General features: G+C 40.9%; 2 protein-coding genes across 2 annotated transcripts; both read left to right on the plus strand.

The window, feature by feature from the left end:
* Positions 1-1,030: 1,030 nt before the first annotated feature.
* LOC121976750 (probable protein S-acyltransferase 15) lies at positions 1,031-6,021 on the plus strand. The gene is made up of 7 exons (XM_042529064.1): positions 1,031-1,340; positions 2,588-2,680; positions 2,770-2,871; positions 3,005-3,073; positions 5,229-5,327; positions 5,408-5,503; positions 5,588-6,021. The coding sequence occupies exons 1-7, from the start codon at positions 1,083-1,085 to the stop codon at positions 5,702-5,704; spliced, it is 834 nt and encodes a 277-aa protein (XP_042384998.1). The 5' UTR covers positions 1,031-1,082; the 3' UTR covers positions 5,705-6,021.
* Positions 6,022-8,657: 2,636 nt separating this feature from the next.
* LOC121977971 (ethylene-responsive transcription factor 1B-like) lies at positions 8,658-9,490 on the plus strand. The gene has a single exon (XM_042530368.1). It carries the CDS (start codon positions 8,724-8,726, stop codon positions 9,339-9,341), a length of 618 nt encoding a protein of 205 aa, XP_042386302.1. The 5' UTR covers positions 8,658-8,723; the 3' UTR covers positions 9,342-9,490.
* The last annotated feature ends 17,395 nt before the right edge of the window (positions 9,491-26,885 follow it).

The following is a 26,885-nucleotide window of genomic DNA, read 5'->3' on the forward strand; positions in this document are numbered from 1 at the left end:
TTGAATATTTTCATAGAATTTTATTATATATATATATATTTATTTATTTATTTTTGTGATTTGGTTGGTTGGAAACGTAGGACAAAATATGTGATGATTAATGAGTCCAAAGCACATTGCTTGTGTATGATTTTTATTGTTTTCCAAAAAAAAAATTATATTTGGGCTATTTAAACTCAATAGCAAATTTTCAAATAAATATTATATCAATCTTCATATTCTTGAAAAAAAAATTTACTGCAGCTCAATTTTATTTTATTTTTCCCTTAAAATAATCTTGATAACTATTGCCTTGATAGGGCTTACAATTCCTTACTAATTGGAGTTCTTTTGTTCTAACATTTGAATTTGTCATGTAGTTGATTGGTAGTATATCCATAAATCACATGGAATATCAATACTAAAAAGGATGCATGTTTCTATTTATGATTGCCGAGCTAAAATTATCATATCATATAGGCCAAAAGATGTTCAACTAAAAAGAGATCGATCAATGGTTAACCTTTTTTTTTCTATTAAATTAGCTCCAATAATTGTACTTTCTTTAGATGAGAGAAACAATGATAGTGAAAATAAGAGCATAAAGTTCAAACATAAATCATTCTAAAAGGCAAAAAATTCTAAAAAACCATAGAATTCTTCCATATAAATCGGGACAAAAGCAAAGTATGAAATTTATATCGCAAAAAGTCTACTATGCTTGTAAACTTTTAACTCTAGAAGTTCACTCCTCTGGTTAATTAACTCGATGATGATGTCATCGACATCTCATTTGAACTCGATTGTTAAGTATAATTATATTTTACTTAATTGGATGTAGGTTCCTAATCATCCCTATTAACATTCATGCTGGGCCTTATCCAGGCCCAAGCCCACTAACAGCGGATCTGAAAGTTTTAAATGGATTGGACTCGACACGAGCCCAATCCATGAGACGCCTAGTTTCAGTCATCTTTTCGGCCGTCCGTTCTGCATCAATAATCGTGCAGCTGAACCGTGCACGAGAAAAGGGGACCTGATCTCTTCCATAGTTCCATGCTCGTCATTCCTTTCCTCCTCTCTGTCAGATCCGGGAGAGGCCGATGGGGGGAGGAAAGGGAAGATTGGCCTCGTCGCCGGTTATCGCCGCGATCTCGCTCATCGGAGTCGTGTACTACATAACGGTGTTCGTCTTCGTTGATGATCTGCTCGGCCTCAGCACCTCGCCCGGTCGCCTCAACGCTTGCATCTTTAGTTGGCTCGCCTTCATGTGCCTGTTCTCCTTCTTCGTGGCCGTGCTCACCGATCCCGGAAGCGTTCCTCCTTCTTTCGCCCCCGAAACTGAAGACCCTCTGAAGTTTGTGAGTTATTATTCACCTTAATTCTTGTTTCTTTTATTTATTTATTTATTTATGAGGTAGAACTTGGACTCAGGACTCAGTCTCATGGCGTTTTAGCTGAGAGTTTGATGAAAACGATATGGTTGTGTTCGGAAGCCCTACTATATGTCTGTGGATGGCTTGATTATGACTAACGAGGCCATATGCATACTATGTGTCATATTGATTAGATTTGAGATTCACTGGATCCATTTGTTGTTTGGATTGGCTTTCTCGGATCTCTCTCTAGTAGCATTGCCACATTTGAATAACTTCTCCTTTGGGTTCTTTTACATCCTAAAGGATTTGTGGCGTATGCGCTGCTCAAGCTAGTAATGATGATCGTTATAATCCTCGAGTTTAGAAATAAATGTATATTTGGTGTCGTTTTATTCTTCTGATTCAGTTTGTGATGAGGTGGACTGAAACGGATTGATTCTTGACTGCACTATATGAACCCATTAATGCTACTGAATCTTTCAAACACCAATTTCATATACTAATTTATGGAGAACACCTGTCTGAAGCTTTTGTTTTCCTTATACTGAATTATTCATGATTCAATAGACATAAAATCTCATAACTCTTTTCTTGTTACATGGATCAGGAAATGTAAAGAATCATCTATTGCATTGCCCTTTTAGCTTTTATGCTTAACCAAACTAAAATAGGTTTCGCTGCCTAGTTAGTTGCAAATTAGTCACGCATGTTGAACTAACTAAAGTTGGAGGTTCACAGTATACAAAGCAACCGAAATATTATAATTAATTGTAAGGCCTAAAGTATATAAGTATTATTGATAATTGATATGGCCTTACATGGGCTTAAAATCCATGTAGCTGACGACAAACCTTTCGAAACACAATTTGTTGTTATTGTAATAGATGGTTTCTGAACTTACCATCAATGTATTTACTCTATTTTAAGATCTTTATATGTTAAAGTTTTATCTTTTTTTTTCTATGTATCCTTGCTACAGTTGTAAGCTACTCTAGGCAACATATATGTAAATGAAATTAGAACTAGTTGCATGTGTAGATGTTGATCCTCTACTTGAAATATCTTTTGCTATTAACCTATATATTTCCCTTCTTAGATGGTATACTGTCATCCCTTATTTGCTTTGACATAGGAGCATGCTATTTTTGCAAGTCCATATCTATGTAGTTTAGATCATTGTGTTCTCGCTTCTCAGTATTAAACATTTGTATTTGAATGGTTGTCAACAGGGGGAACCCTTGAAATATTGTGACAAATGTAGCACTTATAAACCACCACGAGCACATCACTGTCGAGTCTGCAGAAGGTGTGTATTGAAAATGGTAGGTATGATACACCTTATGCTCATTAACAATGTTGAACTTTGTTTATTCTATACAAGCTACATTGTAACAATCTAAATTGGCTGCAGGATCATCATTGTGCATGGATAAGTAATTGTGTAGGATACGCAAACTATAAAGCCTTCATTTTATGTGTCTTTCATGCAGCCATGGCATCTATCTATTCCATGGTATTTTTTCTGCATTTACCCACCATATATAACTAACTCTGGCATGTGTCCTTATTCTTGTGCATTTTGACCTTTTGCATTTTATCTTTGTTCATGATCAAAAAGTAATAAACTGATTGATTCAATGTCTCAGGTGGTGTTTTTTATCAATATTCTCGAAGAGCATCACAATTTTGAGGGAGTCTATAATAAGATTTTCTATGTAAGTGCACAATTTAGTGCATTAGGTTTATTTCATGAAATGGGCTCTTGTTGATTTTATATCTTGTTTGGTAGATATATTTTAAAGTGATTTAACCTGGCTTATGTGATACAAAATGTTGTATCTGTTGATATCTGATATTGTTAATTTTTTTACAAGCTTAATGATTATTTTGTTAACATATTTAGATCATTTAACTTTCAGGATTGCTCCAAATGTGATTTTATTTATTCTGTATCCAAGATCACTTCATTTTTCTCTGCATTATGGAATACCCTAAAGGTGCTACATCATTCTTTCTAATATTAGAATATCCATGTCTCTAGCCTACTGTTCATGAGCATTCATGTCAACTTTTCAAGATCAATTTGTCCCAAACTACTCCATAAAATACAGTGTGAAGGCATGAGAACAATGTAGTATAGCCCATAAAATAGTTCCTCTTGTGGTATCTAGAAATTCGTAGTTTTCTTTTGCTGCTTTGTCAGTGAGCTAGGGAGCTTAAGTATACGTAGATATAGCCTGGCCTGAATGGATAATAAAATGAGATAGATTAAGATGGCATTATCATGTCGAAGGATGACCAATATTTTCTTTACCTAGACAGTTAAGCTGATTATAATTGAAGGAATAAGAGATGGAAGGTGACCAAGACAACTATATTTGAGCTAATTAAAACGTTGCTATTGATTTATTGTAGCCCATCCCAAATAGTTGAGAGCAGCACTGCTTATACTATAACAAAGTGAGCTTGAGCCACATGACTTCTTGTACAATTTTATTAGAATATATATCAGCCAAGTTGCAACAACTGCTCTTTACCCATTAGAAGGACTCAAACCTTGACATTCTTAAAAGTAGGTGGTTCCAGAACAAGATGATTACTAATTCCCTAATAAATGTTAGGTGAGTGAAGATCAAATAGTATAATAAAATCCATATGCAATTTTGGTCCATGAATGATACCTTGTAGTCATATTGCATGTAGGGGTGTCAAAATGAATTTGACCTGACAATCCAATCCGAGTCGATCCAAAAAAAATTAGGTTCGGATTGAGGGTTTTCTTGTTCAGGTCAAGCTTGGGTTGGAGGGTTTTCGGGTTGGAATTTTCAGGCTGGGTTCAGGTTGACCCGAGTTGATCCAAATTTAAGTTTTAGTGGATTTTTTGGGATTAAATTAAATTTTATTTTAAAAATTAAGATGCTTTTATTTATATCAATATCAATGTTAGTATAATAATAATGAAATCTTGAGATAAATGTGAAGAATTATAAGGAAAATAGCCACACAAAAAAGCCGTTTTTAATCGGGTTGGTCGGATTCGGATTTATGGGTTTCGAGTTGTATTCGGATTTGGGTTGAGTTTGGGTTGAGAATTTTTATAATATTTTTTTCTAATCCAACATGAATCCGGTCTGATCCATCCGAATTGACACCCCTAATTTCATGGAAGATATATGTTATTGTCAAATAAAATAGGTAGTGAAATCTGCTAGGATTTTGTTCCTAACTCAGACTTCTGATTTTGGATTGTGGGCTAGAGGAGGTTAAGTTGGTAGGAGTTTGGTCGGGTTAGTGGAATTAATTCAGACAAGCTGTAGGTAATGTGTCTGAGGTGAACTAGGTTTGGTGCGGTTGATGTCTTTAGAATGAGGTGAGTCGGAATGGCCCACTGAGGCAAAGTGAGCTTCAAGGAAGTTGGTGGGGTTGAAACGGAAGGTGCTTGTGAACTGACCGAATGAGGTTGGAAGATATCTAATGTGGGAAGTTTATCATTTTGCTTAGAGAATTGTAGTCCTCCCCTGTTGGCAAGTCCCCTTTGATGGCTCCAACTCTTCTAAGGTGAGTCCACAACTGATGGTGGACGTAGCTTATCTTGATAATGACCTCAATTGACTTGGACACATTGGTCAGAACCAACGATCACAAATTGATCCCTATTCCTACTCTCAAAACAAATGTGGTACCATCCTGACCATCCATGTTTAATGCCCTATCAATAATCTTACCCATGCTAATACACAACATTGATTGGTCATTACACAGATAAAAATTCGAACTTGGTTTACCACAGTAAAGTGTACGAATTGTTCTCTCCTCCATTTCTAGCTCTTTTCTTTTCATATTAATATTACTGACCAAAACAGATGACAGGTCCTCTTTGGTTCTCTTGTATCTTTGTTGAGCTTGGCTTTGAGCACCCTACTAGGCTGGCACATTTATCTGCTGACTCATAACATTACGACCATAGAGGTCAGTTGTACGTTTCAGCCTTCAGCGTCATGTATTCACTTTATGAAAATGACATATCCACCTATTTGGTTTTCAACCAGTACCGAATTGCGGTAAGAGCAATGTGGCTGGCTAAGAAAAGTGGCCAAAAGCATCATCATCGGTTCGATCTTGGTGTATATAAGAATCTTTCCATGGTACTACATCCCTTTCTTAACTTTGCGGATTATGTCACGAGTTTTCTCATTCAGTTGACTTTATTGATTGTAATTGTCTGGCAGATTCTTGGTCCAAATGTTCTGAAATGGCTTTGGCCTACGGCAACAGGCCATCTCAAAGACGGCACACAGTTTGCGATATCAAAAGCTGGCGACCGACCTGTTTCTCCCAACTGTTAAATCTAAACTGCTAGCAAGCAGCACCATCAACGGCCTTCATTCGTGTTGATAAAAGAGGACAGAGGTCAGATATAAATTTCGGTTGTATGTGCAGCAACAGCGGGTAGGGGTTTTCTCTATTGAAAATGTATATTTTGTTTCAGAGAGAAAATATGGTGACATTAGTTTAGATACCATTTGTTCCATGATGAACACGCTTTGTAAATCATAGGAGAGTGAATACTTGAAGTTGTAATACACAAATCCTCCTGTTTCAGAGTAGCTCTGAACTTTTCCACACCTTAAAGAAATCTATTAATACCATAGAGTATTTAATTAGTGAAACTTAATTTCTAGTTAGTTGCTGAGCTACCCTCTTCTCTTCTTGCATTCTATCGTCCTACACCTTTTTAATATTCCTTTTCAGTGTGACTCTAATCCTTATCCATTAGCCAACCTTAGCACCTCTTAAACATGGTCATACTCCACCCCTGACCTTATTTTAGGTTTTTATTTTTTTTATATTTCTTGTCGACGTGCTTCCCAAAAAAATTGTAGACAGGAGCTATTGGGAATGTAAATTTTGTATCTTGTGATGTTATATTTTGTGAATTGTTAAATATTGTCACTGTCCTGGATTTTGTTTGAATGTGAATTTGTTTTATTATACTTTGTATTTAAGTGTTTAGGTATCCCCTCGAGATAATTTTATATGCAAATAGGAAATGTTTTTGGGGTACTTTGATGGCTTTATTAATTAAGTGTAGTTTAATTGTATGCATCAGATGCTTACACTCTTTGTCAGTTCCCTATTGCCTGCTTTCAGACCACAGAAAAATCCAAATAGAATGACACATTCAAAATGCTTGCAAATATATAACTTAATTAACTTAATCAATCACATGTAAACCTAAAAAAGGGAAATAATCACATGCACCTCCATTATTTTCTATTTATTATATTATCTCCTCCTAGTAAAGGAAGAATAACACGAAGAGATCCAAACAGAATGATATCAGACAGCAATAGCATTTTCCAATTAGTTTAAATAATTAATTACATCCATATCGAACTTATTAACTTAAAAAAGTTGCGTTAATCTAACATCATTTTTCAAAAGAGAATTAATGATTGTTACTCGTAATTAATAATTTAGGAGGAATTATTTTCTAGCTGATATTTTTTAGGGTGACACCACAATTACGATCAATTAATTAATTAGGGTGCAATCAATCTTATTCTGCTATTCAGCAGCCATGCATCACAAGTAATTAAGACGCAGTGTCCCTTAAATTTGGTCAGGTCTTCAATGCAAATATCATATATCTAACATTAATATGTATGTTATCAAACATCTTAATAATATTGATGGATAGTTTCTTTGTTAATATATTAATGCAAATATCATAAATCAAATTCTATCAATTTTTCTGTTGACACAACTTACTAACTATGAGGGTGATTGATTCAATCTCATAAAAATAGAAATTCAATCCTTATATCTCAAAAACTAAGAAAGTATCCAATCATTGCACCACATCATTCATTGTTCCATATGTTATACGATTTATTTATTGATTTATCTTTATTATCTTCCTTTGTCTTTGTTGGTTTTCCTTACCTCTTTAGTTTTCTTTTCTTCCTTGGTAATAACTCGACGTAACTTTTTTTTTTTTTTTTCACATTTGATGTTCTTTCTAACATCACCCGATCTCATGGAATTGTTTCACATTCTAATTACAAGATCATTACGTGCATCTCTCCTTCCTAGCTATGCTTTCGTCTGCTTGACATTCCATTAACATTTCTTTTGGCATCCATTATTAATATTTTTTTTTAAGATTGTTAAACCAACTAATTCACATGCCTTTCATTTTAGAATTTTTATAAAAATAAGACACTTTATTTTTTATACCCATCTTATTTATTTTTTATTTTATATTGTATAGCTCTTGCTCCCATGAGTGTTCTTACTACTTTGATTCATTAAATCCTTACCATCAAAAAGTAAAATTTTAAAATTAACTTGAAAGATATTTTGTGTGCATAATTTTTTTTTTCAATGTAGATCCGATTAGGGGTATAAACGAATCTAATCGAGTTGAATATGTAGAAAAATTTAAAGCTCGAATTTAGCTTGAAATAGGTATATTCAAGTTCGAACTCAATTCAAAGTTCGAAAAATTTAAAATGTTTGATTCGAGTTTGGCTTGAATTAGGGATCAGGTTCGAGTTCGGCTCGAAATATTCGAACATGTTCACGAACTATTTGAATTATTGCTCGAAAATAGATTCGAAAGACTCGAAATTTATTTATTTAATATATATTTAACTTATGTTAATAAATGTTAAGGCTTGCGAGAGACTCGCAAGCGGTTCGAATAATATAATTTGGATTCGAGTTCGGTTCGAAAAAAAAAGTTCGAATATGTTCAAGTTTGATTCGAATTTGATAAATTTGAATACGAATCGAATATTTTTCGAGTTGACTAGAAAAACTCACAAACCAGTTCGATTTATTTACAGCCCTAGATCCGATACATTAACCGTCGCTTTAGTACCAACTCTATAAATATAAAGAAAGATACATGTAAATATGCAAATATGCAGAGGTCAAAATAAATTTTAAATTTTAAATTTTAAATTTTTAAAAATCAATCATTAATCATTACTTCAGATATATCATCCATATGATATGATGGAATAATTTTTTTTTTTAAGCTTCTTCTGTCGCATGCCTTACCTCCAAGGGCAAGTCGGCCATCCAATAGATCCCGACAGCATCCAACCCCGCCTGGAAAACTTTTAACGAGTGACGTCATCGTATCTTGTCGTATCTAGCCGCCGTACGTCACGCAATCCAGATTGAGAGTCCGGTGGGTCCCTTTCTGTTTTGTCGTTCATTCCAACTTCCACCCGTTTACTTTTCGAGTGGCTTGGGATTTTGATTCCCTCCCTGCTATAAACATTCTCCCCTCCTCCCATTTTCGTCGACCCAATCGAAGCCGCTCCCATAAATTACCTATAAATAGATCGACCGATGAACGTCGAGTTCTTGTCCGGATCCTCCGGATCTTTCTCTTGCGGCGCCGCCTCCCAGCTCCCCTTCGACGCCAACGACACCGGCGGCGCCACGGCCCTCCTCGACGCGCTCCCCGAGGCCGCGTCGGCCGTCGTAGAGGCGGAGTCGGGGCGGCACCGCCCGCCCTCCGCCGGCGGGTACCGGGGGGTGCGGCGGCGGCCGTGGGGGAAGTTCGCGGCCGAGATCCGGGACTCGTCGCGGAACGGCGCGCGGGTGTGGCTGGGAACGTTCGACACCGCGGAGGCGGCCGCGATGGCCTACGACCAGGCGGCGCTGTCGATGCGGGGGCGGCTGGCGGTGCTCAACTTCCCCATGGAGCGGGTGCAGGAGTCGCTCAGGCAGCTGGACTGCTGGCGCAGGAGCGCCGCCGCATCCGTCGACGATGGCTCCTTCGTGATGGCCCTGAAGAAGAAGCACCTAATCAGGCGGCGGAGGCCGTCGCCGGCGATCCGGAAGAGCAAGGCGTCGACCGCCCAGCGCGCCATCCAGCACGTGCTGGAGCTCGAGGATCTCGGAGCCGATTACTTGGAAGAGCTACTTAGGGTTTCGGAGCTCCCAAACCTTCTTAGTAACTAATAAAAATCTTCTTTCTTCTTTCTTTTTCATTTAGTTGGAAATATCATTAACAGAGAAGTTAATTTTTTCTTCTCTGGACACAAAAAGGCATCGATCGATCTAACTATATGATGTGGGGTCTGAAAACGATATATTTTGCATTATTTTAATTTTTTTTGTCCCACTTTTATATATATATATATATATATAATCATATTCATTTGCTAGTCAATAATTAGTGTAGGGTTGCATCTGATGCCCTAAGGCTGCCTGCGGTCTCTGCTCGTATGTAATGTATGTGTTTGACCTAGCTAACAACTCTAAATTAATTAAGATTATTTGCAATCATCAGATGTGATTGGAAATAACTGGTCGTTACGCCTCGTCGATCATCTCATAATGAACCGTGGGTCCGTGGGTGCTTACCTTAGCTTGTTGAATGCGCTTTTGTCACTGTACTGTGCCCTGCCCTGAAGGGGTATCTCAATGATTAACTGATTCATTAGTGACAATCAGGAGTAACCTAGGGGATGGGAGGGCGTGACCGCCCCGAGATTTTTTTATTTTAAATTAATATCATACCTCGCTATCACTTTAACCTACTGATTCATTATCGTGGTTTGTCATCGTGAAATTGAAATTGATCGTATATTTGAAAAGTCTTAGATCTAAGTTATCTATTAATATTATTTTTATGAGAATGGGTATATTTGTTTAAATCCGAACTGATTTAGAATTATTTTGGTCAAGTTATAATCAAATTAAATTTAAAATTTAAACTGATTTAATCGATTTAAAATGAATTAAAATATTTTTGAAAAACCTTTTTATGTATTTTTTCCCCTCCCTATGAACAACCACACGATCCTTTTCCTATTCATCTTTTTTATTTTTTTTCCTTTCCCTTCCTTATCATTTTCTTCTTCTCCTTCTATCCTCCATTGATAGTGAGTAAATCTGAAACTTTTTCCTCTCATCTTTTCAAGCATAAGAGTTCTTTTTAGTTTTTTTCTCTAACAATCAAGAAATATAGCATCAGTTGTTGTTCTCTTCCAGCAATAAAAACAATCCTAAGTCTTTTCATCTTTTTCTTCTTATATTTTCTAGTGTGGCACCGCAAATAATCTTGTTTTATCTTATCTTACTCTCTTTGTGTCGTTATTGTGCTATTCAAAACAAGTCAAAGTTAATTACTAATGAATAAGGTAAAGCTCTTTTTTCCTTCCTTCCTATCTTCTATTCTATATTTTTATCAAAAGTAACGGTTTTCATTTTAATTTTTTTAACAACTTTACAAGTAGCACTTTTTTTCCGTTTGTCAAACAACAATAAGAACAAAAAGAGGCGTAATATTTTTTTTTTTTTTTTTTCATGTTTCATTAATTGAAATATAGTTGTAAAATATAAATTTTATTAGGTGACTAGTTAGTATGATTATTTAGATTAGAATGAATGTCTCATATATAGAAATATTAAATATTATGAAAAAGTAAGATTATATATAATTTGTTAATTTTAAATCATAGATAAACTTAGAGAATTGGCGAATCATTATTTCAACTATGAGTAAATATTTTATGTTATATTAATTTTTTTAATTTATTGAGTTCGTCGCCTAGGTTGTAAATCCTGACTACGACGTCGCTCGTGATAATCATCATTAAATTGATAATCATCCTCATTTCTCATTTCTCATTTAATATTTATCAAATTAATAAGGGAATCCTCTCCCCATCTCCATTCCTATCCCTCATCTTTTCGTATCAGGACAAATTCAGAGATAAGAATAGTATCCCTATTTACATCCTGATCCGGTAGTAAGAGCAGGGGGCCCCGTCCTGTGAAGTCAACGCTACGTGGAAGGCACAGTGGCAGTCGTCCATCCGGAGAGGGCCGGGTCCGACCAGACTCCCGGAGAAAGCCGGGTCCGACCGGACGGCCGGAGAGGGCAGGGTCCGACTGGACGTCCGACCGGCCGATGGAATCGAACGCCCGGAGAGGGATGGGTCCGATCGGGTTGCTACCGGACGATATATGGCTGATGGTTAAAGGCGCCCTGTCGAAAGCAGGGTTCCAGCGCTCAGGGGAAAAGGTCGTGGGCCGAGCGGACCTCACACTCGGCCAAAGCCATAAGGTAACACTGCTAATAGTCCCCATAAAGCACGTGATGAAGGATCTCCCCAAGTAAACCATCGCATATGTCCGGCCGGATGTTGAGGTAGCTGTCCGCCCGGAAGCCAGATTTGGAGCAAAGGGGAAAAGGACAAGGAACGTCTTTTTCTGACATCAGGTATGTTTCACGTGTGGGCCATGCTCCAAATCTTGTGACAGGGGATTCCGCTGTCCCATCGAGGACGTGCTAAGACTGTAGCAGTATGGGTTAGGGAAGCTCACTGACAAGTCCTTACTGGAGTATGGGCTATGGACACATGTGCACCTCGGAAGGTGTACACTCACTTCTTCACTGCCCTATATAAAGACCCTCATTCTTCGCCGGAGGTACGCAGTCTACAAGTTTTAAAGGCCACCGTTTCTTTCTTGAGCTTCGCCTGACTTGAGCGTCGGAGGGTCGTCGCCGGGAATCCCCTCCCGGCCCGACTTCTGTGCAGGTTCGCCGGAGCTTCGTGCCTCCAGTCGAGGATCCACGTCAACAATCGGAGAGCACCTCGTGCCCAGCGTCCGTTGGTTCAGCATTCGGACAGGATCAATTTGGCGCCGTCTGTGGGAACGCTCCTGCATCCGATCGGAAACAATGGACGAGGCTGGACGACTGCACACGAGAATGCTCTCCACGAAGGAGCCCGACGCTCTAATCAAGGCAAGAGCAGCTAAGCTCATGAAGCAACAGAAAGAGAATGCGCAAGCCGAGCGGCTGAGCAACAAGCGGCATCAGCCTTCAAGGGCCGAGCGGAAGCATCGACTGCCACAGTCCCATTTCCCTCAAAAGCAAATACTTCGTCTCCCGAATTCAACTTATAGCAAACCCCTCTTCTGGAACCTCAAGAGCGGGAGTTTGATGTCAAGCGATGAATTGACCACATAGGAGGAAGATGGGTGGACGGGCCGTCGAGCGGATGAAGATGGATTGGGACTTGGATCAACCATGAAGCGCACATTATCTCCAGCCTTACCAGGGCAGGGTGAAAGGTGCGCCAATATAATGTATGCTGTGTATTTTCTGTTTGGCTGTATATTCGAAATGTAGGAAGCAAAATGTTAAAAAACGCAATTGGCATTATCGGCCGAGCGACCTATCTTCATGGTGTATAAGATTCGAGCCACCGACTCAATAAAGAAGGCCCCGAGCCGTTCGGCCGGAGGTATAATATCCGAGCCAAGCGCTCGACGAAGCAGACCCCGAGCCGTTTGGCCGGGAGTACGTTATCCGAGCTAGGTGAAAGGTGCGCTAAATGTAAATTTATATACATTTCGGTCGCCTATGTACTTGTGATGCAGGAAGCAAAAAGATGAAAACACATTGAGCATTCTCCCCCCCCCCCCCCCCTCGCTGAACGGCTTACTGCGTGAAGACCCCTTGCCGTTCGGCCGGGGCATATAATTTATCCGAGCCAAGCGCTCGAATAACGAAGGCCCCGGGCCGATCGGCGTGGAGGTTTATAACCGAGCTGGGAGCTCGAGAGCGAAGGCCCCCGAGCCGGTCGGCCGGGAGGAGTATACATTTAGATTCGTAAGCGAATGACCCGTGCTGTTCGGCCAGGCATAAATATTGTTCGAGCGCGGGATAAGATATGAAGGCCAAGGTCGCTCGGCCTGGTAAGGAGTTAGCCTTGAAAGGCCGACGAGCTCTGTCGTTAAAGATCGAGAGTCGCGCCGACCGGCTATAAATATCTGTGCCGACGAGCTCCGTCGTTAAAGATCGAGAGCCGCGCCAACCGGCTATAAATATCTGTGCCGACGAGCTCCGTCGTTAAAAATCGGGAGCCGCGCCGACTGGCTATAAATATCCGCTCCGACGAGTTCTGTCGTTAAAGATCGAGAGCCGCGCCGACCGGCTATAAATATCCGCTCCGACGAGCTCCGTCGTTAAAGATCGAGAGCCACGTCGACCGGCTATAAATATCCGCTCCGACGAGCTCCGTCGTTAAAAATCGAGAGCCGCGCCGACCGGCTATAAATATCTGTGCCGACGAGCTCCGTCGTTAAAGATCGAGAGCCGCGCCGACCGGCTATAAATATCTGTGCCGACGAGCTCCGTCGTTAAAGATCGAGAGCCGCGCCAACCGGCTATAAATATCTGTGCCGACGAGCTCCGTCGTTAAAAATCGAGAGCCGCGCCGACTGGCTATAAATATTCGCTCCGACGAGCTCCGTCGTTAAAGATCGAGAGCCGCGCCGACCGGCTATAAATATCCGCTCCGACGAGCTCCGTCGTTAAAGATCGAGAGCCGCGCCGACCGGCTATAAATATCCGTGCCGACGAGCTCCGTCGTTAAAGATCGAGAGCCGCGCCGACCGGCTATAAATATCCGTGCCGACGAGCTCCGTCGTTAAAGATCGAGAGCCGCGCCGACCGGCTATAAATATCCGTGCCGACGAACTCCGTCGTTAAAGATCGAGAGCCGCGCCGACCGGCTATAAATATCCGTGCCGACGAGCTCCGTCGTTAAAAATCGAGAGTCGCGCCGACCGGCTATAAATATCCGCTCCGTCGAGCTCCGACGTTAAATATCGAGAGACGAGCCGGCGTCTGTAAACCTTCCGAGCGGAAGACCGTCGAGCTCCGACGTTAAATATCAAGAGACGAGCCGGCATCTATAAACCTTCCGAGCGGAAGACCGTCGAGCTCCGACGTTAAATATCGAGAGACGAGCCGGCGTCTATAAACCTTCCGAGCGGAAGACCGTCGAGCTCCGACGTTAAATATCGAGAGACGAGCCGGCGTCTATAAACCTTCCGAGCGGAAGACCGTCGAGCTCCGACGTTAAATATCGAGAGACGAGCCGGCGTCTATAAACCTTCCGAGCGGAAGACCGTCGAGTTCGACGTTAAATATCGAGAGGCAGGCGTCTATAAACCTTCCGAGCGGAAGACCGCCGAGCTCGGACGTTAAATATCGAGAGACACGGCGTCTATAAACCTTCCGAGCGGAAGACCGCCGAGCTCCGACGTTAAATATCGAGACGAGCGTCTATAAACCCTCCGAGCGGAAGACCGTCGAGCTCCGACGTTAAATATCGAGAGACGAGCCGGCGTCTATAAACCCTCCGAGCGGAAGACCGTCGAGCTCCGACGTTAAATATCGAGAGACGAGCCGGCGTCTATAAACCTTCTGAGCAGAAGACCGTCGAGCTCCGACGTTAAATATCGAGAGACGAGCCAACGTCTATAAACCTTCCGAGCGGAAGACCGTCGAGCTCCGACGTTAAATATTGAGAGACGAGCTGACGTCTATAAACACCCGAGTGGAAGATCGTCGTGTGGGTGAGGCCAATAAGAAAGATGCAATTCCTCCAGAAACTCGCCTTCAATATCGATAAAACCGACTCCACGTCCTGCTCGGCTCAGAGCACAAAGGTACTTAAGCGGAAGGTTATGCACTCGAAATAAATAGCCGAGCGGAAAGGTAACTCCAAGTACTTCGCTACACTCCCTTTCGAATGCCAGAAGAGTGATAATAGGCGAGTGGACGACACACACACTACCTTAAAAGGACAGCGTGCAAAAGGAAAACACTGCATTCAAATTAAAACTTTAGGCCGAGCAGCCTAATTACAAAAGGGATCATATCTAGCCGAGTGGCCGAATTACAAAAGTTACTCTATGTAATCGTAAAGGGTCTTGGGAATGCTTTCCAGGAGCGCCACTTGATCGCCGGCCGGAATGGTAGTGGACTCTGGAAGAAGACCCTTGGACTTCAGATAGTTGGTGGTCGCGGTCATGGCCAAGTCGAAGGCTGTGTACATCCATTCGCAGATTTTTCTCCGAGAATTCAGGAGAGCGGATGTAGCCCTGTCTTAAGGCAGCAATTCGACTCGGCTCGGCATCTTGATATTCTTTGAAGGCCGCCTGAGAGCCAGTGAGGGCCTCATTCAGACTCTGAAGCTTTGCCGCGTCGGCCGAGCGGCCCACCTTCTCTCTATCAAGCTGCTCCATCAGCTCTTTTATCTTAAGCTCAAGGCCCCGAGCTTCCACGTTCTTTTTCTCCAAATCGGAGATGGCCGTATTTTTTCGGGTGGTGGCCAGGGTTAATTTTGTGTCGAGCGACTTGACTTGTCTCTCGGACTAGGCCAGGGCGTGGGCCTGATCGGCCGTTTTCTTTTGCTCGGCCGCCAACAGATCTTGAGCTTTCTTCAGCTCCTTTTGTAGCTTGGAGTAAGACGGGCCCTGAGAGCCGGACGAACCGCCTGCCGCCTTCAGTTGCCTCAGCTCCTCGTCCACCATAGCCAGGCGGTTGGAGATGGCTATCTCTTCCACCCATCGCTGATGCAAAAAGGGGAAATTGTCAAAGGCCGAGCGGAAAAATGCAAGTGATGAAGCTTCATAAAAGAAAACTTACCCCCGTGGACTCCTGCATGTGGCTATTGGACAAGTTCCGGAGGGGGATCATTGCAATGCGCGCCCGAGCGTCGGCCCACATCTCGGCCAGGGGCCCTTTCAAGGTGATGGTATGCTCGGGCGCGGTTGGCCGATCGGCTTCTGGCAGCAATTCCTCAGTAGGGAGATGAAGGGTGATCCGTACTGTGCGACCGTGACCAGGGATCGTCCGACCAGGATCAGAAGCCGGCGCAGAAAACTGCGAATGGATAGTTGAGCGCTTGACCGAGTGCCGAGCGGGCGGGCGGGTGCTGACCGGAATAGCCTCAATGGGGACTTCCGGCTCGTCCCATTCAGAAGGAGTCCGGTCGGACGAAATGGCTTCGACCTCTGGCGCCTTGCCTCGAGCGGCGGCGGTTGCTCGCTCGGACGGTTGGATCGTTGATGTGGCCGAGCGCAGAGGAGTCTCCACTCGGCGCCTCTTTTGTAGAGGTTGCTCCTCCTCCCGAGCGGAACCCTCCTCGGGTGCAGTTCGTTCTTGGGGAGGGGTGGCTCCGCTGGCCACATTTTGTTGAGAGGCCTGAGCGGGCGACTCAGCCTGAGTCCCGCTCTCCCCTTCGTGGGATCAGACCGGCTGGATACCCAAAGCTTCCATTTCTCTGGCCGCCACGGCTTCCAGAGCGGCCGCCTTTCTCTTCAAAACGCCGGCCATCACTGAATCCATGACGATGTCCGCTGCAAAAGAAAGAAAGGAAATCAGTTAGCGATCAAAGCAAATGTCCAAGTAAAGTTCTTACCGAAGCTGGCCGGAAGAGGAGTCCGTATAGGACTCAGACCGAAGATATACATCACTCCTTCATGAAGGAGCTTATTGATGTCGAGTCGTAGACCGGCTAGTATGTTTGCAGCGTGGAGGTAGTCCGGTCGGGTCTTGACTTCTTCAGCTCGGGAGTAGGGGGCAAGCTGACTTGCCACTTTGTCGGGAAGGTGGCCTGATCGGGCATACGGATATAGAAAAAATAATCCTTCCAATGTTTATTGGAAGAAGGGAGTTTGTTGAAAAAGACCAAGCCGGGTCGAGCTTGGAACATGAAGGTGCCCGGTTCGGCTTGCTTGGGGTAATAGAAATAAAAGAAGACCTCTGGTCGAAGGGGAATGTTGTGAATCTTAAACAAAACGACAACACCACAAAGGAGACGGAAAGTATTGGGTACTAGACTGCCGAGCGACACACCGAAAAAATTGCAGACATCTATGATGAAAGGATGTACAGGGAAGCGAAGACCGGCGGTAAACTGGTCTCGGAAGACACAGAAAGCTCCGCGCGACGGCCTATGGGGCCGAGCAGAAGGACCGGCTAGACGAATTTTGAAATCCTCTGGGATTTCAAAATTGTCTGTAAAAATATCAAAATCCCGCTGTTCGAATCGGGACTGCATGGTGGTGTACCATGGGCCGAGTGACTGGTCGTCGGGATTTGATGAACTAGCCATTGGCCGATCGGAAGGAATCAAAAGGCAAAAAGGCAGGAGAAAAACGACAGCAAACGAAAGGAGGTTTCAAGGATCGAAACTGAGGAAAAAATGCGGAGGAAACACCGGAAAAGAAGAAGGAAAGATATAAAATCTTACTGCGAGGAAAGGGATCGCGAAAAAGGCGCCGGAGAGCGTCGGAGAGCAGAAACAGGATCGCCGGAGCTCCAAAGCGCAGGGGGCTGTGGTTGGAATCGTGGAGGCAAATGAGGAAGAGAAGGAAAAACGAAGAATTTATAGGGTGAGGGCCGGGCGGCCTCCACCGTTGGATCCAGGTCACGGGAATCAAAGCCTGCATCGAGCCGTCCATTTCGAATCGCTTCGATCACATCAAAACATCACGCCACCGCCGCCGTACGCCGATGGAAATGCTCCACGTGGCATTCAATCTTTCGGAGCATTTAATGAAAGCATGCTCAACCTTAATGTCGAAGATTGGCGCAGAATACGAGGAGATCCGGTGAAGACCATTGTTGATTCGCTTAGGCTACCTCTATGGTTGGCCGAGCGGATGATACAAGCATGGAGGAATCGCTCGGCCGGATTCTTGGTCTAGTCAGTCGGACTATTCGCCTCCTTCGACTAGACTTGGAGGGGAGGCAAGTGATCCGGTAGTAAGAGCAGGGGGCCTCGCCCCTGTGAAGTCAACGCCACGTGGAAGGCACAGTGGCAGTCGTCCATCCGGAGAGGGCCGGGTCCGACCGGACTCCCGGAGAAGGCCGGGTCCGACCGGACGGCCGGAGAGGGTAGGGTCCGACTGGACGTCCGACCGGCCGATGGAATCGAACGTCCGGAGAGGGATGGGTCCGATCGGGTTGCCGACCGGACGATATATGGCTGATGGTTAAAGGCGCCCTGTCGAAAGCAGGGTTCCGGCGCTCAGGGGAAAAGGTCGTGGGCCGAGCGGACATCACGCACGGCCAAAGCCATAAGGTAACACTGCTAATAGTCCCCATAAAGCACGTGATGGAGGATCTCCCCAAGTAAGCCATCGCATATGTCTTGCCGGATGTTGAGGTAGCTGTCCGCCCGGAAGCCAGATTTGGAGCAAAGGGGAAAAGGACAAGGAACGTCTTTTTCTGACATCAGGTATGTTTCACGTGTGGGCCATGCTCCAAATCTTGTGACAGGGGATTCCGCTGTCCCATCGAGGACGTGCTAAGACTGTAACAGTATGGGTTAGGGAAGCTCACTGACAAGTCCTTACTGGAGTATGGGCTATGGACACGTGTGCACCTCGGAAGGTGTACACTCACTTCTTCACTGCCCTATATAAAGACACTCATTCTTCGCCGGAGGTACGCAGTCTACAAGTTTTAAAGGCCACCGTTTCTTTCTTGAGCTTCGCCTGACTTGAGCGTCGGAGGGTCGTCGCCGGGAATCCCCTCCCGGCCCGACTTCTGTGCAGGTTCGCCGGAGCTTCGTGCCTCCAGTCGAGGATCCACTTCAACAATCGGAGAGCACCTCGTGCCCAACGTCCGTTGGTTCAGCATTCGGACAGGATGACACCCATTCAAATACGGAAATTAAAAAAATCTCTAAACCTGAATCGATATCCGAAAATTATAGTCCTCTAACTAGTCCCCATTTTAATTTTCCTTAAGGAGCACTAAATTTATGGCTGAAATTAATATTCCTATTTTCTAGGCATACATTTGCGCGCCCTTCAAAATTTTATTTTTTTAAACTTTTTTTATTTATTTATATTTGTATTAATATTAGGAATAAAAATTATTATATCCTAAAATTTGACCATGAATAGATTCGCAAATCACATGACATCATCCGGTGCCATAACAAAGTTGACTTTTGATTTTAAATTAACAAGCTGAAGTCAACAGAGACGATCATCCGGTGCCATATATAATCTTTGGTGGAAAATATATCTTTGGAGCAATTATTTATAAAAGTCCTCCTTCAACAAAATATTTATTGATCAACAAGGTCAACATTTTGAAATGTCAAGGGGTAATTAATTTAAGAATGTTTCAGTCTATCTTCGTAATTTTAAGTGGACTTTCGGATCAAGTCAACTCAGAGAGTAATTAGTTAAAATTATAGATATGTAATTACTGTTGAGCTGGACAATAATGGTCAACGGGCAAAGAAACAAGTATCTAATTTTGACTTTAAAAAGGGAAATGTTTGACTTTAGAAAGTCAAATGTTTGACTCAAGAATGGAAAATGGAATTCAAATCCATTTTTAAATTCTCTTCCTCTTCCATGAACAGACTTTGACTTTGTTGATATGATCCTTTTCTTTAAAACATCTGAATCAAAAAGTAAATGTTATGAAGACTTAAAAACAAATGAAGTAGAAGAATAGTTGGATTGAAAAAAACTTTTGTTATCATATAATGTGAAATTATTTATTTATTTACTTTAAAACAATAATAAGCACCAAATTAAATTAAATGAGTGTCATTTTTTTTACAATATTATTATAATGTCATAAGATGCTAATAGTTTCTATAACTATTTTAAAATTCATGGTATGTCTCAAATTGGGTGTCATCTTATTCATCGTTTTTTATAACTATTTTAAATAATTTTAATAAATTTTAAATAATTTTGACCAAGTTGATAAAGACTATTTTAATATAATAATATTTAACATTTAAAATTCAATATTCATGATATTAAGATTTATATGGTAAAAGATGATTTGTTTGCTCCCAGTGCTCATGTCAATCATCCCTAGATCAACACGGAGAAAGTAAATCATGAGTGACTACTAGTCATTAGTGCAAGTGGTCAAGGCATGGGGAAGGACATGCTTGGACATGCTGAATATCAATCCTAAAATCTCATATGACAACACTTCATGTCTCAACCATCGCACTGTCTAAGAGTATATGATATTAAGATTTATTATGAAAATAAAAAATCTTAATATCATGTACTCTTAGATTTATGATTTAACTAAAAGTGTGTAATAACTACTAGAACATGAAAAATCATCTATTTTATTTTAATTAAACTAAACCATAGATTGTGCATTCTAAATCTTAAATAAGTTATAGCAACTATAGAATAATTTATATACATTAAACTATCTACTAATAGTTATTATAATAATATTAGAATAGGAGGCATTCTTGGACTGATAGGATGTCATTTTTATTTTTTTCATTTTTTCAAAACAAATGATGTCCTTTTGACAATTTATATAAGTCAGGATGCTCTTTTCATTTTTGCTAAAAAAAATATATTTATTTTATTTTCCACCCACGTATCTTTGAGAAAGTGATCAATTCACTTAAAACAGTTTATTATGTCAAGAAATCAAAGTTCAACTTCTGCATTAGAATATATTCCCATTTCTTTCACTTTGACTTTACATCAAATTTATAAGAAAAGAAATGAAATGTCTTTGAATATAAATGGAGGAGGTTAGATTTAAATTAGTTTCATTCAAAAGGTTGACTAATAAATAGAGTTATACTCAAATTAGCCGGTTGATTTAATTAATCAACTTTATGGTTTTTTAAGATATTAATGTTGGGTTACAAGGATGCAAATAAAATCTCAAGTTTAAAATAATAGAAAAAATCATAGAGAAAGAAAAGATAATTTCATTTGTATTATATTTTTTTTATAAAGTCAACAACAAATAAAATTCTAAACCTAACTAGAAAATATCATATCATTATAGAGATATATGAATTTTTTTTTATATAACAATTGATATAAGAATCTGAATCATGTCTGCATCCAGACATCAGATGGAGAAATTCTAGTTAGTGGACTGATGGACAAAAAAGCCCTAATAAGTCGGTTGGATTAAGGAGCAAGGAAATTTTAATGGATCATGGATCAGATGACATTAAAAGTGGTAGAATTTAAAAATAAAATTATGATGATTTAAACTCAAAGGGAATAATATCATATGAGAGATATCTAAATTCTCATGATACTAATAATTAAATAAGTTATAAATACTAATTCTATCCTTAACATTTTTTCCCATAGTGAGAGGGTTATATATATATAATATGAAAAAAATACAGAAATTATATAGAATGAAGAAAATATATATAATGACATAATATTTTCGAACGGTGTGAGCAATTTATGAATTTAAATTTTATAAAAACTTAATTATATATAAGGTAAAATATAAAGGAGAGAAAATAATATATAATGAAAGAATATGGGATCCATGAAAAAATTATTGAGAAATTTTTTGATAGTGAAGAGATATATAGAGATTTTTACTTGTTGGAAATGTGAATAGAATAAAGAGGTGGAGACGAAGAAACTCTCTTGTGCATGAATTTAATTCCACATTAGAAGTCTCTTAGTTTTATTGTTGGTTTAAATTATGACACATGCATTTATGTTGTAAATATATGCATGGAGAGAGACTCTCTCACGCGTGAGTGCGCAGGGGTTGACACAAATCCAGGGCCCGGATTGTACTGAACCAAGGTTGACTTGTGTACAAGCATGACCTGCGCATGTCAAATGTCGGACCGATTAAGGCAAAATTTGCTCAAAAGAATGAACCAGCATATTGCCACTTGAATCTCTTTTTGCTACATGATTAAGAGTGTAACAGAAACATTAATATGAAATTAATGGTGATTCCGTAACGTTTCGACATTAATAGCGGCATTAAACTCATTAATGGTGATTTTGTAACATCTCAGTATTAATGGCGACATGAAACCCATTAATAATGATTTTGTAACATCTCGACATTAATGAAAATATTAAATCCATTAATGACGACATTAAACCCAACATTAAATGATCATAATTTGATCATTTATTGCAGGCAAGGTGAGAACTCCTATATAAGGAGGCTGAATCTTGAGCAAAGAGGGACGCGTAAGAGAAGCAAAAGCAAGAGAATTCCTCCACCTTTATTCTCCGATTTTTCTCTCAGTCGTGCATCCGCTCGACTGAACTACTCGTGATAGTACTTAAGTGCATTGTCAGTTCGCCACTAACAACCAGCGCTTGGTTGCGTTAGTGGTTTTACCGTTGTATCATAAGAAAAAGACGACCCGAGGAAACCTCAAAGCACAGCGGAGGTGGGGCGAATCTGTTTCAAAGAAACTGCGACCATCGCAGGCCTTGGTCCCTTCGCCTGTTTGGCCGCTTTGCCCGTCGGTCGCTTTGCCCGCTCAGACTTAACTGCTTGAACTCAGTGCTCTGTCTGCGTTCAGTAATTAGTAGAAATCAGCCCCCACTGACAGCCTAAGATTATCAGCTCAGGTCATCTCAACAAATAAATTAGAATTGATTTTGTGTAATTTCAATTCAGTTAATTCCCCAATATCTCCGGCAACAGATTGTCCAACAATCTTGAAACAAACTCGATTATGTTGAGATGACCTCAAAACATAATGTTGAGGTGCAATACACTCAACACGTGCAAATCCCCTTCGTCCTGATTGGAACTGTGTCAATCAGTCATGGGGAAAAACCAAAGAAGTTCAGTGGACTGAACTTCAAGAGGTGGCAGCAGAAGATGCTCTTCTTCCTGACCACGCTCAATCTGGCTCGGTTCTTGACCGAGGACCCTCCCAAGCGTGTTGAGAATGCTAATACGCAAACCATCAATGCAGTGGAGGCATATACTCATTCTGAGTTCCTTTGCCGAAACTATATCCTCAACTACCTTGCTGACTCGCTGTAAGTTGTGTATAGTATGAAGAGAACGACTAAGGAGCTGTGGGAGTCCCTGGACAAGAAGTACAAGACTGAGGATGCAGGGGCCAAGAAGTTCATCGTGGGACGATTCCTGGATTACAAGATCGTTAGCTCCAAGACGGTGATCAGCCAAGTCCAGGAACTTCAGGTGATCTTTCACGAGATCCACTCAGAAGGATGAAGACGTTGGAATTCTGTTCTATTTAAATTCCACTGTACAAAAAAAATTGTACAAGAACAGACCTTTTCCTAGCAACCCGCATATTCGACCAAACATGTGTTTGATCGATCAAGCAAGTTCTTGAATGATCAAATCACACCTTGATCGAATTACAAGATCACTGGCCTCTTGTGTTGGTATTCAAAATCGATACGCAAAATCGATACAAAGAAAAATGAAACTAGATACGCAACGGAATTAAAGAACTAGTTGTACATTTTCTTTGTAACTAAAGACCTCTTGATCTTTTACCGTATTCCTCTCCTCTCCTTGGACGTCGTGTGAGCGAAGATCTACCAAGAACAAAACCACCCTCATTCTCTTCTCTTCCAAAACCGCTGGCCACCAAGAAGTAGTCTCTAGGATGGGGCACCTTCTAATTTTCTTCTTCTTCCTCCTCTCTTTTCTCTTCTTCCTTGCGTTCCTCTTCTTCCTTTTCTTCAAGCCGTCGGCCACCAAGAAGAAGAAGTGCCACTGACCCTAGCTAGGAGAGGAAAGGAGGCAACCCTTGCAAGGTGAGAAAGGGGCGACCCTTGGTGGACGTGGCGCCGACCCTAGGTGGGGTTGAAGGTGGCGCCGACCACAAGGAGAAGAAGATTGTGGAGAAAATAGAAAGTTAAGTTTTAGGGGTCACACCCTACTCCTTTTTATAGACTTGCCGTCAGTTAAAAGGAAAGAAAAATTAACAAAATTTTATTTAGACAAAATGTAAACAAACTATGTTAAACCAAACCAAGTTAAACTAAACTAAGTTAAATTAAATCAAAACAAGTTAAGTTAGACCAAACCAAATTAAGTTAAACCAAACCAAGTTAAAGTAAAACCAAACCAAGTTAAGTTAAACCAAACCAAGTTAAACCAAACCCAGTTATGGATGGGTGGATGCGAGGCTTTATATATATAGGCTATAACAAGAACCTAGAGGGGAAATTGGTTTATGTCTCCCGATGGGCTTGGGTTTCCCGTGTTTGCCCCAAACACCTAACTCAAGTCCATCAATAATAACTTATACCACTAAAGGATTATTATTGAACTACCGTACCAATCCCATATTACAATATAAGCTCCTTCTTATTATGAATGTGTTAATCTCACCGTTTTTAAGATATTGTATGTTCGTTAATTAAATGAATTACTAACAACTCAATTAATTAACATTTAATTCCAAGAGTAGTACCACTCAACTTTTTTATCATGTCGGACTAAGTCCACTTGCAGGGTTTAGATGATAATCCTTATGAGCTCCTCAAGTGGATATCATCAACCTAAATAATTAGGACACAGTTTCCTTTTATAATCAACAATACCATATAAATAGTACTATTTCCCAACTCATCGGGCCTATTGATTTAACGAATAAATGTCACCCATTGAAAGTTAAAGAAATAAATACTAAGTATACGTGCTTGTTATTATATAGGGATTAAGAGGACGCACATCCATAATAACAGAGGTTCTGTTCTTTTACGTGGTCAGTACAAATCGAACAACCTCAAATGGTCCTGCTCAATACACACATAGTGTACTAGTGTAATTTTATAGTCAAGAAAAACTAATATCAAATTACACTACAACCATTCCAATGGTGTCCCTATCTATCTTGGTTGTGAGCTACTATTTACAATTTATAACGAACTGATAACATGATATTCTGTGTGGCACCACACACCATGTTATCTACAATATAAATTAAATGGACAACTGCATCGATATATAAAATGCAGACATTTGACCAAAGTGATTCTCATTTTAAAAATATTTCAAAACAGATGTTCATATAAAAGCTAGGCTTATTGTATACATCCCAACAAAGAGATGGTTCTGAGTGAAACCTTCCAGGTGGCTGCTGTCCTTGAGAAACTGTCTCCCGGCTAGAAAGACTTTAAGAACTACCTGTTAAGCGGAAGGAGACGAATGTGGAGGAACTCATTGTTGGACTTCGCATCGAAGAAGACAACAAGAGTTCAGAGAGGAAACTGTTCTCTCAAGCTACTGTGAAAGCAAACGTGGTCGAGCACAGTCAAAGTTCGAAATGGAAGAACCCCAAGTCTTCCAAGTTGGGACCCAGAAGAGGCATCAGCAAGAATAAGTTCTTTGGAAAGTTCTTCAATTGTGACAAAGTAAGTCACAAATCTTCGGAGTGCAGGAAGTCGAAGTAGAAGCAAGAGGCCAACCTGAACGAGGGACCAGAAATGGACGACCTATGCGCAGTGGTCTCAGAACTGAACCTAGTCAGTTCAAACCAGCAGTAATGGTGGATCGATACTAGCCTATATGTAGATGACATACTTATCTTTGGGAGTAAAGATAAGATAATCAAATCCAAAAAATAAATTGAACTCAAGATTTGACATGAAAGACATGAGTCTAGCTGATATAATTCTATGAATTAATATTCTTAGAACAACAGAAGGTCTTGTTCTTCGTCAGTCCCATTACGTGGACAAAATTTTGAGAAATTTACCAAGGGTGATACTACGTTGGCATGAACGCTGATAGATACGAGTCAACATTTATCGAAAAATTAAGATGAAAATATCTCTCAGCTAGAGTACTCTCGAATGAGTTGTACGTGACCAAACTTGGCCTACGCAGTCAGTAAATTGAGTAGATACACGAGTAATCCTAATATTGAGCACTGGAAAAGGATAACAAGAGTACTGAGGTACTTAAGATATACTCGTGAATATAATCTGCACTATACGAGACATCTTGATGTGATTGAAGGATACAATGATGCAAGTTGGATATCTAACATAAAAGACTTTAAATCTACGAGTATTCACTCTGGGAGGTGTAGTCATTTACTGAAAATCTTCTAAGCAAACCATAATAACCAAATCCATGATGGAATATGAGTTTGTAGCTCTTGGCAAATGTGGTGAAGAGGTTGAATGACTACGACAATTCTTAGAAGATAGTCCACGATAGTCGAAACCTGTGTCAACAATTTGCATACATTGCACAGTCAATCAGCAATTGGTCGAGCACAGACCCATCTGTATAATGGTCAGTCTAGACATATACGCTATAGACATAATACCATTAGACAACTACTCTTAACGGGAGTTATCACCGTTGACTATGTGAGGTCAAAGAACAACCTAGCGGATCCGCTAACCAAAAGATTAAATCGAGAGTTAGTTGCAAACTCATCACGATGAATGATCTTGATGTCATTGTCAGCGATCAGTGCAGAGGACACCTAACCTATGCTGACCGGAGATCCAAGAACTAGGTTCAAAGGGACAATTAATCTGTACTGACTAGACACACTATGGGGATAACCCAATGAATCAGTGAAGGATGGAGGTTAAGGACACAATTTTTAATGATTCAAGAAGAGTAATGTAGAATACTCTTGAGAGATCACCTATGTGAGGAAGAAGTGGGGCCACTACGAAGAGATTTGGAGGCACAATTCTTAAAACTTTTCACAGAACCAGGCGTGTTGATGGCCAAGAACGAGCACACTCATGAGAACTGAGTTGTATCAGGGAGAGTCTGTTGTAAATATATGCATGGAGAGAGACTTACTCACGCATGAGTGAGTAGGGGTGTGCGCAAATCCAGGGCTCGGATTGTACTAAACCAAGGTTAACTCATGTGCGAGCACGACCTGCGCATGTCAAATGTCAGACTAGTTGAGACAAATT

Source organism: Zingiber officinale, chromosome 4B (genome assembly GCF_018446385.1).
Source record: "Zingiber officinale cultivar Zhangliang chromosome 4B, Zo_v1.1, whole genome shotgun sequence".
NCBI classification, from domain to species: domain Eukaryota; kingdom Viridiplantae; phylum Streptophyta; class Magnoliopsida; order Zingiberales; family Zingiberaceae; genus Zingiber; species Zingiber officinale.

What these genes read in the sequence shown, in the direction of transcription:
- LOC121977971 (XM_042530368.1), top strand. Translation starts at nt 8,724, where the DNA reads ATGAACGTCGAGTTCTTGTCCGGATCCTCCGGATCTTTCTCTTGCGGC.
- LOC121976750 (XM_042529064.1), top strand. Translation starts at nt 1,083, where the DNA reads ATGGGGGGAGGAAAGGGAAGATTGGCCTCGTCGCCGGTTATCGCCGCG. An exon ending in TGGCATCTATCTATTCCATG is followed by an intron (nt 2,872 to 3,004) that starts GTATTTTTTCTG and finishes TCAATGTCTCAG; the next exon opens with GTGGTGTTTTTTATCAATAT. An exon ending in TCTATAATAAGATTTTCTAT is followed by an intron (nt 3,074 to 5,228) that starts GTAAGTGCACAA and finishes AACAGATGACAG; the next exon opens with GTCCTCTTTGGTTCTCTTGT.